The following is a 17,108-nucleotide window of genomic DNA, read 5'->3' on the forward strand; positions in this document are numbered from 1 at the left end:
CTCTAAGTGTCAGTCTGTATGACCCTAAGTCATTAAACTGGACATTGATCATTACATCTATGCAATGCTTGACATAATTGTGCAATATCCTGTGTAAGACTCCTGTGCAATATTTTAGTTTAAAATTCCCTATTTATTGATATTGATATTACTCATACTTCTATTACTGCTATGCAATATCCTCCATCTCATTATAACCTAAATAAGCTACACTTAACTTGACAGTTCATGCACTATTACCTTTACCGTATTATTATCATCAACCGGTAAACCCACTTTGTACATCACTTACTTTATTTTATACTTTACCCACTTGGTACTTCATTTATTTTCTGACCTGTATTATAGTGTATTATATTTTTTGCTTAGTACTTCTATTCCTGTGTGCACTGACATAAAGGTGAGCTGCTGTAACAAAAGAGTTTCCCCTTGGGGATCAATAAAGTATTTCTGATTCTGATGCTTTCCTACTGTGTTTAATAAATGCTCTCTGGTAAAAACTACCACAGAGGTGAGCCACACCTCATGATGACATTAATGTAAAACTTCGGCATCCAGTTCTATTCTTGTGATCTGAAAATGTGTCTCATAGATTTCAGATAAACATAATCTCTTATGTTGCTATTTGGAAAGCTGTCCAAAGCTTTTGCTTGATGCGCATCTTCAATAACAACAAAAAGACATTCTTACACTAAGTAAAATGACTTCTTAATTTATTTAGTTAGCTCAGTTGTTTACAAACCACAATACTTTGGACATGATGACACCTTATTTTAAAACTCTCACTGATCATCGAAGGAACCTGGAGTAAACTGTTCTGTGCGTGTCAGTTTTTAAATTAATCAGACATTGTCATGATGTGTTCATAAAAAAAATGCATGAACAAATTGTAATTTGAAAGAAAGCCAAATGAACAGTCAACAAAATCCTACAAGTATGTACAAAGAAAATTAAAGAAAATAAAATACATTTACAGTAAAAATCTGGATTTACACTTAATTACAAGAGAAAATTACAATTTTTGTTAAATTAAAAAAAAAACTTGGTGAGAGAGCTTTTTATTTCCTTCTTATTTTACAATGCAATTATTGCAGTACGATGATTGCTGTCATGATACCCTGCAACACTGACAGTTTTTAGTGTGGTGAAACAGTCTGTCTGTCCGCTGCATCAGTCCAAGAAGAAGATGTTGTTGAACTGTGTCGCACAAAGCCTCTTAACCTCCTCTGTAACGGAGAAAAGACAAAAGGGCATTAAGGGTGAAGTAGAGATTACGTTTTTAAGGGAGACTGTCTATTGTGTCGGTAATGACACAGATTTACTCATTGCCAGGTGGTGGAGACATACCATTTACTTCTATCAGATTGGCGTTCTTCTGATTCAGGATCACATACAGTTCTCTCTGGTCTGACTTCTTGCCGACTACCCAGTAGTCGGTCATAGCCTTTACGATGATTTCTTCATCTTCATCCACCCTAGGAGACAGATAAAAATAAGGGCACCTATCACATTTACAGCAGGTTCTTTGTATTTGAAGGCAACTGTACTTATAAGATTATGTATTTACCTACACAGACCACAACATTTCATTTAAAGTCATAGAATTTAATATTTAAGGTTTGTGTCAGAAATGACTGACATTGAGTTTCATATTAAAAAACACACCAGAAACCCAAAATGAAATGACATAAAATTCTATATTTAATTACACAAATAGCACTGTGAGTATGTTTTGAGTGTGCTGACAAGATAACGTGGCCAGCAGCATCTACACGACATCAGCACAGAAAGAGGAACTGATATTGATACTGGAATAAACGCTATGAATGTCGATGCCACTGTGTGTTCCACAGACTGAAAATGCGACTTTCACATGAGTGCAGTCTCATGACTTTTTCAAAAGGTAGTGACTTTACAAAGTTACCACGGGCATCACATTATGTATGAAAATGACACAGCTCATGGCACTTCCTTCATGGCACTGCACCTTTACTGACACGGAAGTTAAAGTTTCCTTAACTAAAACTAATCAACTGTATCTACCCTTTGGTTTCTACTTGGATGGCCAATGATGCCACCAAGTGGATTCGTGGCCAGTCACTATAAAATGTCTGGAGGAATTTGGTAAAGATAAATTCAGCTGCAGTTTTACAAAGCCAATGTTCTCTACTGTACCTGGCGAAGTCACAGTTGATGTCTCCGAGGATCTTCATGAGGTCAGGGTGGACCGAGGTGAGGCAAACACTGGCGGTCTTCCTCATGTGGATGGTGCTCTTCTCCGCCAGGTTCATGTGGTTGAAGTAGATGAACTTAAACTGGGGCTCCTTCTCTGGCCTGAATTGACACAAAATTGAAGAACAGACGCATCCGAAAATGATTTAACAAAAAGTAAAGCAAAAGTAGGTCTTTGTGGAATAAGAATTTTTAAGGCACTGAATGGTTCTGTGAGGTACTGCTCTCATCATTTATGTCATATGAAGCAGGAGAAGAAGTTCAAAGCACAATTTCGACCACATCTGGAGGAAAGACACATCCTGCCACTGCGTTTTAACACTAAAGCCGTGGCCCCCTGTATAAATCAATAAGAGACCAACAATGTCAAGTTGAAGAGTTCGGGTCTCTCTGGGGCAAGCCATACTGTAAACACACATTATTAATAAATGATACAGTAAGCCAAATCACTTTGGATAATAACATCCACCAAAAAGCAAGTTGGGCATTTTAATTAAGCCTACTCCATTGTCCACCCACGCTAAGGTGAGCTGAGGACACAGTCATTACCACAGCTTATGAGAACAGTACTGTAATAGCATCTCTGGAAGAGTGTTTGTATGTCTTCAAAACAGGCCATACAGCTGATTTTTTTTTTTTTATCTGTGCTGCGTCTAATTATTTACAGTTCCAACAGGCCAAATCAGGTCACAGACCTGAATGCCAGCTGACGAATTTGGGACAGCATTATTTATTCAGTGGATTCTTCACTAGGGTGATTAAAATAGCAGCCCATCAAATTGTCCGGGCCAGGGAGTCCAGTCTTGGATTACAAGTGAGGACGTATCTGAAGCTAACTGCTGGGGTTAAAGGAGAGCGGGCCAGGATGCCAGTCTTTAAAGCTACGCTGCTTGGGTTACCTGTTAGTAGTGCCCTGACAATATCCAGTGGTATTAGAGTCTCATCTATCGCTGCCAGTCAGGCAGAGTTAATACAAAGAATTGACTGCAAACTGATGACAAACACGGCTGCTGTAATCACCAAGGACTGACAGCACTGCAATTTCTACTTAGGCAATAAATGTTTTTATCTTACAAGATGACGCCGATAGTTTTAATGAAGTTATGAACTACATTGATATCGTCTCCTGCCCTTAAGCTACATTCTCTCTAACTCTTGATCGATTAATCTGTCGATTATTTTCTCAATTAATGATTTGAACACTTGGTCTATAAAAATGGCAGAAAACTGTGAAAAATGGCCATCACAATTCCCAAACGCCTTGGTTGTTTTCTCCGAACACTCAAAAACCTAAAAATATCCAGTTTACTATCAAATAAGACAAAGAAAAGTAGCAAATTCTGAAAACTGAGAGGCTAGAATTAAGAAATGTTTGGCATTTTTACTTGAAACATAAAAACAATTGATAAAAAAAAAAACCCAAAGTTTTTCTGCCAACTAGCTAATCAATTTAATTGATAAACGATATATGTTTCAAGTCATTTAAATGTCAAAGTGAGAACAGTTAAAACAAAGACAGCATCTTCAAGATAGAAATATTTGGGCAAAATCTGAGCACCACCAGTTAGCAGGGACAAAAACAAGAACAAGTCATCATCACATGGTGGTGAGTTGTTAATTAGGAGAGTGGTGGATTCTCAACTGACCCTGATATCCTGCGGTTAATGGTGAACTGTTCACATATGTCAGACGCAAGCAAAGTAAGCTGAGGGCCCACCAAGCCGTCCAACTGTTCACAGAAGTCCCTCGTCAGCTCCACAGAGGCTGGAACGAGAAGAAAGTCAGTCATTATGGGACATGAGCTGGAAAAAAAGTAATATTTTAGCAGTAACATGAGCAGTAAAATGGCCAAAATACTAGAAAATGTGAGAATAATAGAACTTTTTTTTACGAAAATAACCAGGTAAAGGGAAATGAAAGTTAACTGCATCATTTAAGTGGGTGGGTGACAGGGTGCACACTTACCACTGATCATAAAACAAGCTGCAGCGCTCATTGCCTGGAAAAGAGCAGGTCAGTGCTGGTTAAATGCAGAATCAAGGTCACACTGGTTAGAAATTACATTAATGTGATGATAAGCATCGTGGGGACGTACTTCATCATTTTAAAACTCAAAATCTACGCTTCATAAACAAATCCTCCAGTCAGATTATGAAAATCATCCTAAAAAATGAACAACAACTTCCTATTTTAATACATTTAAAAAACTCCTGTATGTGTATGAATGAATGAGTAAGTCTGTAGACTGTCGCAAAATAGATCATATTTACTCTAACTTACCTTATAAACAATCAGATGCAGCTCCTCATAGCCATCCTCTGTGCTGACAAATATTTTTGGAAATCGGAACTTGGCCTCTGGATCTTTAAGATTGGTAGGTCCTGTCAAAAACCTGGAGAGGACAGAGGAGAGCATGGCTGTGAGACCTGAGAGTTGTCAAAATCAAATTTATCTGGGGCTGCAAATAATCATTTTCATTAACAATTCATCGCCCGATTATTTTCTCAATTAATTGTTTGATCTATAAAACGTCTGAAAATAGTGTAACATGTAAAATCATAGTTTCCTTGAACCCAAGGTGTTGTGTTCAAATGTTTTATTTAGTTTGACCAGCAATCAAAAACCCAAAGATATTCAATTTATTATCATTGAAGACTAATAAATAATCAAATACTCACATTTAGAACCAAAACAGGAGCTGGAACCAGTGAATTTTTGAGTAAAAAAGGACTTTAACAATTAACTGTTTATCAAAATTGTTGCCAACTACTTTTCTGTCGTTCAGCTAATTGGCATATCCTTTCAGCTCGAGATTCATCTTCAGGGGATCCTGTATATCGACAGTATATTGCAGGGAAGTCAGGCTTTTTGTTATTTTTACGATCCAAATGTTGCACAAGGGCGAAGGTTTGGCCTGATGGCGGCACTAGAGGAAAGGTCAGGGGCTTACCAAAATAGGTACTAATCATCATCTGTATGCCATGAATATTCATATCAGATTTCACAGCAACACGGCTGGTAGTTGTCAAGATATCTTGGACCAAAGTGTGGGATGGACTGAAACAAACCCAATCAAGCAACTGGCCTACTATCCTCACAAACTGAACAAAGGATTCACTGTTGAACTGTTGATACACTGCATTCCAAGGGCGCCACTTAATATTAAGTGCACTGGAAGGTATGTCTGTGTGTTACATGTGTCTCTCCTCTGTAGCTTTGCCTGCGTGGCTCTCCAAGTGCATCTGTAACCACTATATTTTACTTTTCCCTAGTTTTAACTATGGATTCTATTCTAGCCTCCATCAAACATTCTTTATATTCTAGTGTGTTATCTAGTTAGAGCTGTAAAGCTGTGTTTCCTGTCCCATGATATGTCACCAGGAGTCATACTGGCACTACTGCAGCAGCTCCACTTCACCTTCAGAAACTAGTTACTTCAAGCAGCATGCTGACACAAGTTTTGTCAGACAGCAAACACTTGAGAAAACTTTCTCTAGTTACACATGTACACTGAAACTTTTTATTCAGTTTCAGTGTACTTAGAAAGGCTTTTATTCCTGAGGCTGCAGCGATACTCTGCCTCTGCTCAAAGTGTTAGCCAAGGGAGTTACCTCCTTAAATAATTTGGTTGATTGCAAACAAAGCTCATTATTGTCAGTGGGTCGAAACCACATGACACACACATGCATAATTACATGACAAAATCCAAATTCTCCTCTTGTCTTCAATCTACCCTCTGCAGAGGAAGTGGGTTCATAGTTACAGATAGATGGGATCAGGGACTTACCTCCCATAGTGCAACAGGTTCCCTGCAACCTCGGGCCTCAGAGGAGAGTCCCTGCCAGCCAACTAAGGGGAGAAAAGAGTGGGTTAGAGAGAAAATGTGCTTTTCATGCATAGCTTTGAAAGTAATATTCACAGCTCATCTTCAGGTCAGAATTCTTGTACACTTTAAACCATTTAGATCACATTACATTCTTATACTGTACATCATCAGGGAGAAGCACAGTATTGGGAGCACACATTATCAGTGCTAGGATCGTCATGTCATAAGAAATATGACGTGCAATGGTTTTCTAGAAGCAGGTAGATGGCAGTAAGTCTCTTCTCTCCATCCTGCACAAACATCCCCCGCTCCTTTGTTTCTTTAATTACGTCCTCCATACTTCCTTCACTTATTCATTTTGTGTGTCCCTTGTGCGCTCCCACCTCCTCACCTCTGGTTCAGAGTGTCTGGGGAACAGCGAGGTGGTCAGGTACTTGTACAGGATCCTCATGTCATCTTGTTCCAGTCCGCTCCTGCAGACCCCAACCACAAAGACAAAATTACACCTTCACACCTTATAACCGTCACAACACACCCTGCCAAAATGCAAAACCAAATTGCGTGGCTGTGCACAGTATTTTTTAGTGTGCTGCCGATTGTGTTATGCATCGTGGGCTGGACGTTAAAACAAAGTGTCTCCTGGTGGTAATTACTGTTCAGCATTGGTTGTGAATGCGCTGCAGTGAATACTCCAGAGCAATAGCACTTATTAGGGACAATAACTAAACAGCTCTTCTCTGTTGGTCTATTGACAGTTCACAATGAGAGATCACACTGCTCTCGAGTCATGTCATTAGCAATCATGTAATCCCTCGTGCTTACACACCGAGACAGGTGGCTGACGGTGCAATTAAAGGGAACACATCAACCGCAAAGAGGATTACAGGTCGTGTTTAAAGCCACCTGTTTACCCAGCATGCCATGATGTGTTTATAGATGCTAATGCTGGGATTTTACATTGGTATATGGTTGCAAATATGTGTAGGGTTGTATAAGGTAGTGGCCTCCTTAATGTACAGCCTGTACATTAACACATACAATCAGAAACCCACAGGTGGATTTCAGGGACAAGCGCACACAGTTTACAGCAAAGTTTCAAGCAAGTGTTCAGTCTGTACCAGATAAGCTGGTCATTATACAGGAAGGCTGTGTATTTGATCAGACTCAGGCTCTCCTCCACTCTGTTGACGAAGGACTGGATCTTTAGGTAGGTCATCTTGTCCAGTGGGAAGAAGCTGATGCCTCCAAATACATCCAGCAGGTCGCAAGACTGCAAGTGGAGCGTCTGCAGATACTGGAGACCCCAGAATGAACACACACACACGCCAAAAATAACAGGAGACAGCTCAGAGACACAGGAGAAGGAAAGGAGAAAGGGGTTAGTTTACCCGCCTACAAGTGCTTGCTTACAGTGCAATAAAGACAGAGGAATAAGAAACTCTCTGACTGATGCTCTAGAGAGACGCTTGACATTCAACCTCTGATACACACACCACAGCCTCTCTCTTTCTCTCTGTCTTTGTGTTACATGGTGGAGAGGGAAGCCCGTGTTAACTTAAGAAGGGTGTTCCCTAATTAGAAATGAATTTTTTATACTTTTGCATAAGTGTTTATCGTTCCAGCGAGGTGGCATTAGGCGAAGACAGCCAATGTAAGCAGATAATTAGTAAGAAATCAGGCATGACAGCAAACTTTCTTTCCAACAGCTTTCCCAAGAGTAACGGGTATTTACAAAGATATAAATACAGTGAAAACATTGACCTTAAGGCTAGACTGACTTTTCATAAACAACTATGTTCGCATTATTAAATTAAAAAGATATAGACATGAAAAATTCATGATATGAACTCGGGAAAAAAAAGACATATCCACCTAGCAATAGAGATTTTATGGACAGGTGTGGAAAACTTTTTACCCTGTAGAAGAACTTTTCAAGCTTCTGAATGAGCAGCTCCACTCCGCCAGCATCCATTGCTCTGCCAAATGTACCATTGAAGAGCTACAGCACAAAGAAAATAATCACGGTTACAAGATGAATCCTTTTTGCATTATAAAAGGCCTTTAATTGGTAGTTTGAGGTACTGTGGGGGTGTAATTATATATGGCTTTTAGAAGAGGAGGACACTACTGGAATAAGCCCCTAATGCAGTAAAATATATGTGAAAAAAAAAGAGTGTACACTTTACACATGCAAAAGAACAAAGTTGTTAAAAGCAAGACAGATTCTAAAACATACCTTGTACATACTGTAGCATTGCCTTACCACTGCACCATAAACAGTGTCCTACAGAGGCAAGAGAGCATGGTAGGTAAAACTTCAAACTGACAGTATTCAATGAAATACACACAGTTGATGAGTATCTCTCAGTACTCACAAGTATTTCCTCTTCCTGATATTCTATTGTGGGAGGTTTACCGTCTTTGTTTGGTTTCTCGATCATTGGGTTCCGAACCACCTGAGGAATGAATTCGAAATACAAACTGCAGATAAAAAACGGATTACAGAGGTAAAGATAAATTATATTCCAAAGAAGGTGAACAAAGTCTAGACAAACTGAGTAAATACTGAACAAGTAATGTACTGTACATGTAAGCCTATAAGATACCATGACTATCCAGAAATTGTCCTCGGGCTCAAAGAAAAACTGTCGGTTTTTCTGTGTGTGCAGGGATTTAGCTGGTTTTGTTGGACAGAATGTCCTGGAAGACAGAAGACATGACCATGAAAAGAAAGAAGACACACCTAAACAAGATGATCAGGCCCATTAGATACACATCAGTGTGTATCTGGCCACTTATTGCAACATTTCCCTATTCTGTTATGCTTCAGGTTCAAAGAAACGACACTTGCTGTTTGGCTTGCTTTAACACAGTTTGTCAAATTAAGTCAGACGCTTTTTAAATTCATGCCAAGTCTTTGCAAGATGCCAAAAGGCTAAAAAAACACGCCAAAATCCACCTAGTCAGTAAAATGTTAGGGAACAAATGCTGCTGTAGCTATACTCTGCTTCTGTTTCAAGTACTGAACTCTTTACCTGGTGAACTGTACAATGGCTTCACAAAGGCCCACATTTCGGATCTTCTCATTCTTCTCCACATCGCTTGGGTGGTAAAACAAAATCTTCTTCTCTTCCTGAAACCCCCCCCCCCCACACACACACCTTGAATTAGCAATGCAATTACACTATCAAAACGTTTTCCTAACAACCAGGGTTAAACAAAAAGCTTTGCATTTCTTCATCTGGGAATCAACCTCACCTCTCCTTCCCGTGGTCCGAATGTAGGGTTGTAAATGAAAAAACTGAGCAGAGATGGTGTGAACTGTTTCTCTTGCGTTCCTGAGGCCATTCTGGGACTGTAACAGACACAAAGAGAAAGCTGACAGAAACAGATAAAAGCTGAAAGGCTTCCAGATTTCCTTCAGGTTACATCAATGTCAGCCTTGCATCATCACAAACAAGTATGCTTTACCTAATCATCAGCATTAGTGTAACGTGTGTCTGGATTTCCTTTGCTCCAAAGGAAGTTTGGTTAGCATGCCGTGTGCCTGCAGAGTGAAGACAAGTACATCACATACTGTAGCATGACAAATCTAGAGATAATATTTAATAACTGACTTCTAACTGGAGGGTCCAGTACAGTTGATGTGTATCAGGGCAAAGTTGGAAGTACAGCATTTATACTAGGAAATGCCAAATCAGTTTGTTCCCCAATACTGATCGTATTATGTGGATCAGGCATTACCAATGACATTTTGTCAATGTCAAAATTCAGTGTTTCCGATAACAGTTGCATTAATTCAGTCAGCCAACTCAGCTTTCAGTGCTACAGCAAACCCTGGCCTCATGTTACATAAAAATAATTCCAATTAGCTCCATGCATAAAGAGTTTAAATTTGTGAAAACTGGAAAAACCCTGGTATCAGATTGGTAGCGGGTGCGGGCAGATACCCTGAGTTGAGGTATTGGAATTGGTATTGTCAGATAGGTGCATCCCTAAGTTTTTAGCACAAAACTAAAATATACACACACATTTACCAGTTTATTTAGGGCATCTAGGTACAATTAATGCATTAGTGTTTCTAAATACAGTCTACACATTGATATAAATGTGGTGGACAAATTGTCTCTATAAAGCAAAACAATTCACCTGCATCACAAACTCTAGCCAGTTTGAACAAAAACTGGACATTACAACCGTCATGAAGGCAGGAGGTATTAATGCAGGGCTGTTGTATTAGACTGCATTAGTTTTAGCTAGGTGTGTACCTAATAAACTGGAAACTGAATGTAACTCTTAGCAGTGAAATGTACTAAAGGTACCAAAAGCAAAAATACTCATTCTGGAAAAAGGCTCCTTTAGGATCCTTTAGGCATTGATATATGAGCAATACTACAGAGTCAGGTAGCTTAACAAACAATCACGTTTTATGAAGTTATCAAGGTTGTGAATGTAAGGTTAATATTTTAACTTGCAAGAAAGCTACCAGCCGTTACATAAAGTCAGCGGAGGAAAAAGTCCAATATGTGTGTATTTACTTCAGCACAGTAACGTTACTTGAATAACTGTCCTTCGACACTTTTCACCTCTGCATCTGGGAGGGAAGCTACGTTTGTTTGCTACCTGTTGTGCATTGTGTCACTGCCACTGCCACTGCGTACACCGGGTAGCCTGCTGTAAATCTAGCAACGTAACTGCTGTCGCTAAGCCGGTGAAGCCTCTACGAGCTGAGCTGAAACCCGGAGAGGAGAAACCCCTCGATGTCTTTACACACTAGCTAGCTTTTGTGAATTAAAGACACAGGGTGATGCCTGTGGGTCAGCAACCAGCCGATGTTAAGCCAGTTTGAGCAGCTAGTTAGCTGGCTAGCTGGCTCTGCTAGCAGTACAGCTGTGTTTGCTGCAGGCGGAGAAAAACTGAACCGTGACACTAACAGAACAACACGACGGCAACACTCACCTTACAGAGCATGAACCCAACACGTCCAGGTGCTTGGAGTTATAGATGGCGTAAATAAAAAGAAAGAATGAGGAAATGAGACCAATGAGGGGAGATGCCGCATTATACTTTACATTCTTAACTTCCTTTTGACAGCGCGGTGTCACAAGGTCGACTGTTCGGGTACAATCGATTTCAATAAAGGTTCCCAGTCCATTCTGAGACGTTATGAACTGTAGAATAACCTCTGGGTTATTAAATGTACTTTGACTGTGCGATGTTGTGGGTTCATACAATAATATTTGATTTAAGCTCTACTTAGTATTGAGTGTCAGTTCGATTTTGCAAGATACACTTGTTTGCAAAGAGGTTTAAGTCCTCATTTTACATTGGGGAATTATAATTAGCCTAGACTTAATTTTAAATTAATAACGACATTATAACACATTTCCCCCATACTTCATCTTAACTTACTGTTAAGTGCTGTGCTTTAATCTCCACATTCAGTCATTTGCTTAAATTATACCACACATTTACGTTCATATCAATCCCCTTTATGCTTTATATATATCTTATATCTTTATACACAATTATGAATCTTAAAAACCCAGACTAAACTAATACTAAATTCAAATTGCTCAATCATAAACATTTTAGTAGATGATCTATGAATAATCCACTATATATAGTCATGAGCTACATTGTCACCAACATTAGTCTGCACCCATGTTTGTCTCTAAACATCATCTTCTCCTGTGTGTGTCCAGTAAAGTGATCATTTTGTTTGTATTTGAAGAACTATATATTAAAATATGATATACACCATAATTTTAAAATTGTTCTGTGTTCATGTAAGAATCATGTATTGCATGATGAATTCCAAGTGGGGGAAAAAATCCTAAAAGAATATATAGCAGCATTTTACAATGAAACGTTTCCTTGGCTGTGTCATATTCAGGCATGCAACACTGTTAAATAATCCCATGCTACTTTTATTCCCTGCTTTCATTCATGTAGTTTATACTCTTGAGAAATCAGCAAATATTTGTACAGTAAATTTATGTATTACTGTTGCAAATAGTATGTCTTTTTTTGCTGGAATATAATATGAAGAATAATGCAAAAGCATTTGTTTACCCATCTTACATATTTTAAGAAGAGATAAGCATAAAGAGGTGATCTATGTTTCCACATGTTTATTCATCTCATTGATTGTAAAGAGGTGAGGTGTGCACAGAAAAGAAAACACGTACCAACACAGTAGAAAGACAAATTAAAGGGCTGCCGTCTTTAAATGGACAAAAGGTCATTTAAAAACAATTAGCGCACACAGAATTTAGTAGAAAACAAAAGAAATCCCTGGGAATGGAAGCTGGGATCAGGAGACTCCAGAGGTCAGGAGAGGACCTGAAGACCTTTTTTCATCTTTTCATGTGTAAAACTCAGGACAGGACCATAGTCTGGAATTCTAGAGAAAGAAAAGCATGTTGAAATAACCATGATTCATCTGCAAAAATGCACTGAATGTGAACTGATACATGTATGATTGACACTGGGATCAACTCTAAACCTTTTTTTTTGATTAGATCACTGGAAAATAAAAAGAAACACAGACTAAAAATCATCTTTTTTTTTTTGATTGTCCAAATCCTTTGTCCTATTATGTAAAACCGCTGAGCTCAGATATGTAGACATTAGATATTACTTGGACAATGGACAAAACTGGGACAAGCATCTGAAGATCATGACTTTTAGTATCAATGCAGATGGTTTCTACACTGATAAACCTGAAACAACATGGTCAAACAAAGATCCTCGTGTTACTGAGACCATTTCAAGTACACTCTGCACTAAATAAACATTGAAGAAACATTTTATGATTTAACGCTGAGCTCAAAAGCTGGATTTAAAACCTCTACAGTAAAAAAGCTTAAGTTATTGCTCTTTCGTGTTGCTTCTATCAACTGTGTTACTTGTCTACTGCATCTGATATTGAAGATTAAATCAGTTCACAGACATTACAGTAAAACACCACCTGCCCTCATGGATGCACAGGTACTTAAACTGAACATGAAGAGCAATACTAATGCAAATGATTTGTCACCTGATGCCTGGTTGATATTTTACGTTTAAGATTTGTATGTATATGTATGCCTGTTATTCTTATAGTCAGTCCTCTGTTTACGGTAAGCAAAGAAGCCTGAGGCAGTGCACAGTGACAACATTCAATATAAAAGAAATTTGAGCATCAGGAGCAAATCGCTCCAAATCTTAACTGCATGATTCTAGATCTCAGAAATTTTTGTATATTTTATTTGACAAAAGACTAGCTATATAAAGGATTTTTTTTACAGTGGCAGAAATAATCTTAATGGTTGAATTAAACCGCAATGGCCAGTTTTTCCCCTCAGAAATCACACTGTTTCCCACATTTGAACCTGTGTGCTGCAGTACAGCTACAAACTGGGTTTCTGTCTTACATCTTTTTGGCTCTAAAGGTAGAAATTAAGGTAGAAACCTTAATGAGTAGATCCAAAACACCAACCATTTTCTGGAAGCACAAAATACCAAGCTGGCAGACTTTAACAAGAAAAAGAATAAATATCAACCTGATCGTTCATGACAATAATACTGTACAAGTTAAGCAGATTAGCAAACTACTTGCTTCATTGCTCACTAGCAAAAAAGGTAGTTTGCTGTGTTTAAAGTTAGGTGGTTTGGCTAATAACTTACACAGGCTAGAATGCATTTTTTCTGTAAGTTAAAAGTGCCTTAAGCTGCATAAAGTTAGCTGGCTCTTCTCTGTGGTTGTTTGACTCCACCCACTGAGATTTATCAACCAATGAGATCATTTTGCCTACATCACGAGTTTGTACAAATACATTCTTAGAAATCAGATACCGACCCTCTGCTCCAATTCTGCCATCGCTGTCATCATCAGCTGCTGAGATGAAGCTCTTGGTTTCTGCCTCAGTCAGTGTCCGCGCCCCGGGGACAAACCGCTGCAGGAAGTACCTACACACACACACACACACAGTATATTTGCTGTAATTATTTGAGTTGGCCGATGCATGCAGACACGCATTTAAAAACACATAACCACACCAATTCCTAAATTGCACGGCTGGAGTCGACCCCCAGCTCTTGTCACACAATAACACAAAGGTGAATTATATAACACACATGCAATAATAAGACTTTGCCCATAGTGGATTATTAGGAGACGGCTTAATGGTGCCATCCCAATAATACCACAGTACTAAATCTCTCTTTCGGTTAGACACACACAAATACACACAAATTGTATACTTAGCTCTGTAACTCACTACAAATACTTTTATATGAAAATGATGTTACTTGAAATAAAAAATAAAAAGCAGCTTTTTTGCAAGAAGGAAGAAATGTGATTGTTTCCAGTGCATTACTGTGAATTACAACATCTGTTAGGATAATGGTGTACATGTGGGAGAAGGAATCAAAGGATACAGGTGAAGAATCTGAACAGGTACTTGTCAGTATCCCAGAGAAGTGTTAAGGTTTATCATCAACCATTAGACCCTAGATCATACATCCCAACTATCTAACTATCACTGCTTCACACACTTGAGCTCAGACTCCTCGATGAAGCCGCTGTTATCCTCATCGAGGATCTGGAAGACATCTTTGACTTCCTTGGGCGTCTTTGAGGACAGGCCACACAGCTGGAAGAACTTTTTGTAGCAGAATGAGTCCGGAGCTGGAAACACATAACACACACACACACACACACACACACACACACACACACACACACACACACACATACAGTAACCAACACAACCATAGATAAAAAAAAAGAACAAAAGAGATTAAAACAGCATGTGGCTGCCATCCAGGTGGGAGATTTTCCACCATTGTTTTTATCTTTTAAGTCCAGTAGACACATGCCTCCACTAAAACAGACAAGATGATTGAAAACCTTTTCAAATTCGGATTTCGTAAAGTTAAAGCTGGAGATGACTTTAGTGGAGAGGATGCTGTACAATAATGAAAACAATGCTGCCGTAGAGAAGATTTTGTAAGAGAGTGTTTTGGAGATCAGGATTATTGTGCATTCATAATTAGATGTTAAAGTTAGTTAAAGTTAAAGCTATTGATCCTGTGAGGTATTATCATTATGTTGAAGTCATGGTTAGATGAGTTATGTATTCTGCATAATTTGCTTGCTCGCATTTAAATGAATAATGGGTAGTTTCTAATATTGGTAGGGCAGGGCTTGTTTGTGTGTGTGTGTGTGTGTGTGTGCGGAGATGTTACCTTGACAGTCCTTGACAGCATTTTCAATGGCCTCAGCTGAAAGGATGGAGGTGAGCGACATGTTGGTCCTGTAAGGTCAAAGAAAAGCTCAGCAAATTATTCACACACACACACACACACACACACACACACACACACACACACACACACTCTCTCTCTCTCTCTCTCTTCAGTCACACATTTTCTTCACCTACTTCAGGCTTTGTGATTTACGCCCAGTCCATTTTTGTGTCATGCTGGATTAACTTTTTTTTGTATTTGGAGACGTATCTAGGTTAATATTATGATTCCATCAAAACTCCAGCTGTGATTGTCTGGCAGATATTCTTGAGTTGTCATGAAAAAAATGTAGAGAATCATTGAAACCACAAACTTACATATATTTTGGCTAATTCAAAAAGCTGTTCTGCTTGCTGCCTAAGTGTTTTCCTGTATTCCATTTCATAAATTCACAATAATGTTATGACCTATGCCTGATTCATTAGGCTTCCCAGTCGGATTTCCCCTGGTGGCCTCTCAATTACTGAGGCTATTTGCTGAACTGCTTAATTGGATTGGCTGGGCTGTGCAAGATGATTGGCACTTAGGGACTACACAAGTTATTGGGGTGGGGAGCGGGGTGAAGCTTATATTTTGTTTTATTTTTTTAAAAAAAAGCAAAACCCTCCACAGACCCTCCCCCTAAACAAATAGAGAAACTACAGCCACTCTCAAATTTTGAACAAGGAATTGCTAAATGGTTTTTGCCTATTACAGCCAACCTGCTGAAGGACTTAAGCTCCAAAATATTTTCCAGATTGAATGAAAAAAATATTAATCTGTCATCAGAAAAAGTTAACTTCCTCTCCTGTTGTCCAAACAAATATAGACTCCCATCCCTTGAGCAAAAATGAAAAATACATTTTCTGACCCCCTGTAGCCCCTAATCATTTTACTAGCCTACAATCCCTTAAAGCCTGAGGAATTATGAGGAAATGAGGAAAATATTAGCTTGTGTTTTTATGTAGGCCTATAGTGTTTATTATGTATTATGTTATTAATCATCTTATAGGAATAGCTTATAGGAATAAATGTCTGGTGAGCTGAAAACAAATCCTGTTATTGACCTAGAACATCTTTTATCAAGTCATTAATTGCTCAACTAATCCTTTCAGTCGATATTTTAGAGGATTTGGTGGCAAAAATACTTCTGTTCAGACTAATAATGAATTTCAGGCTAAGCATGTCTAAAACCTGTATAAACCCCTGCAAAAGTGAAAAATAAAACTTCGGCACGCTTCACAGAGCAGGCAGGAAGCACATCTGGCCAACACCTGTATTCTCCCCGTGCAGCTGTGGGACTCACCGCTGTTGGCTCGGTTTCCTCTCCGTCCGGGTCCAAAGCAGCAGCAGATAAGGCTTTGTGGTGCCCGGTGACAGCTGCCTCAGTCTTATATACACCGGGGCGGATGAGCCGACGGATGCTTGAGTTTACAACCTGTCTGTGGATCAAATTTTCCCCGCAGCCAGCCGCCTCCTTCTCGTGTTCCTCACCTGCTCACCTGCCCAATTAACCTTTACTGTATATATCTACACACTGCTCTCTCTTTCCTTCTCTCCCTTACTGCCATAACACTGTGGTTTTTGTCCAATCAACTTTTCTCCTGCATTGCTTTCTCTCCCCTCCCTTTCCCCTTCTCCATCCTCCCTCCCTCTCTCTCTCTTTCTCTCTCTCTGCAGGTGCACAGACATCTCAAATTTAATCAGGCCCCTTTTCTCTCTTTGGTTTTAGTGAATAATCTCCTAAATTCAGATGACCATAGCGAGCACGAGGTCA

The 17,108-nt window shown here is 39.1% G+C and overlaps 2 protein-coding genes across 3 annotated transcripts; both read right to left on the bottom strand.

Moving 5' to 3' along the window:
- Window positions 1–696: 696 nt before the first annotated feature.
- ccz1 (CCZ1 homolog, vacuolar protein trafficking and biogenesis associated) lies at window positions 697–11,267 on the bottom strand. Of its 2 annotated transcripts, XM_044178934.1 has the most exons (17): window positions 11,018–11,179; window positions 9,530–9,605; window positions 9,317–9,413; window positions 9,094–9,191; window positions 8,665–8,758; window positions 8,434–8,514; window positions 8,295–8,342; window positions 7,974–8,057; window positions 7,177–7,352; window positions 6,450–6,531; window positions 6,020–6,081; window positions 4,513–4,624; window positions 4,198–4,231; window positions 3,879–3,996; window positions 2,176–2,334; window positions 1,348–1,475; window positions 697–1,226 (listed from the first exon to the last, which is right to left on the bottom strand). In XM_044178934.1, the coding sequence occupies exons 2-17, from the start codon at window positions 9,541–9,543 to the stop codon at window positions 1,171–1,173; spliced, it is 1,443 nt and encodes a 480-aa protein (XP_044034869.1). In that variant the 5' UTR covers window positions 9,544–9,605; window positions 11,018–11,179; the 3' UTR covers window positions 697–1,170. The 2 variants fall into 2 exon arrangements, with proteins under 2 accessions (XP_044034869.1, XP_044034871.1); XM_044178936.1 differs by lacking the exon at window positions 9,530–9,605 and having other exon boundaries at window positions 11,018–11,267.
- Window positions 11,268–12,177: 910 nt separating this feature from the next.
- On the bottom strand, window positions 12,178–16,921 carry pvalb9 (parvalbumin 9). Its single transcript, XM_044179546.1, has 5 exons — window positions 16,638–16,921; window positions 15,293–15,360; window positions 14,600–14,732; window positions 13,902–14,011; window positions 12,178–12,464 (listed from the first exon to the last, which is right to left on the bottom strand). The coding sequence occupies exons 2-5, from the start codon at window positions 15,351–15,353 to the stop codon at window positions 12,439–12,441; spliced, it is 330 nt and encodes a 109-aa protein (XP_044035481.1). The 5' UTR covers window positions 15,354–15,360; window positions 16,638–16,921; the 3' UTR covers window positions 12,178–12,438.
- Between the last annotated feature and the right edge of the window lie 187 nt (window positions 16,922–17,108).

This window comes from Siniperca chuatsi, linkage group LG20, assembly GCF_020085105.1.
Source record: "Siniperca chuatsi isolate FFG_IHB_CAS linkage group LG20, ASM2008510v1, whole genome shotgun sequence".
NCBI classification, from domain to species: domain Eukaryota; kingdom Metazoa; phylum Chordata; class Actinopteri; order Centrarchiformes; family Sinipercidae; genus Siniperca; species Siniperca chuatsi.

What these genes read in the sequence shown, in the direction of transcription:
- pvalb9 (XM_044179546.1), bottom strand. Translation starts at nt 15,353, where the DNA reads ATGTCGCTCACCTCCATCCTTTCAGCTGAGGCCATTGAAAATGCTGTC. An exon ending in TGCTGTCAAGGACTGTCAAG is followed by an intron (nt 14,733 to 15,292) that starts GTAACATCTCCG and finishes ATGTGTTTCCAG; the next exon opens with CTCCGGACTCATTCTGCTAC. An exon ending in TGGCAGAATTGGAGCAGAGG is followed by an intron (nt 12,465 to 13,901) that starts GTCGGTATCTGA and finishes TTCTTTCTCTAG; the next exon opens with AATTCCAGACTATGGTCCTG.
- ccz1 (XM_044178934.1), bottom strand. An exon ending in TCGGACCACGGGAAGGAGAG is followed by an intron (nt 9,192 to 9,316) that starts GTGAGGTTGATT and finishes GGGGGGTTTCAG; the next exon opens with GAAGAGAAGAAGATTTTGTT. An exon ending in TGCATCTGATTGTTTATAAG is followed by an intron (nt 4,232 to 4,512) that starts GTAAGTTAGAGT and finishes GCTCTTTTCCAG; the next exon opens with GCAATGAGCGCTGCAGCTTG.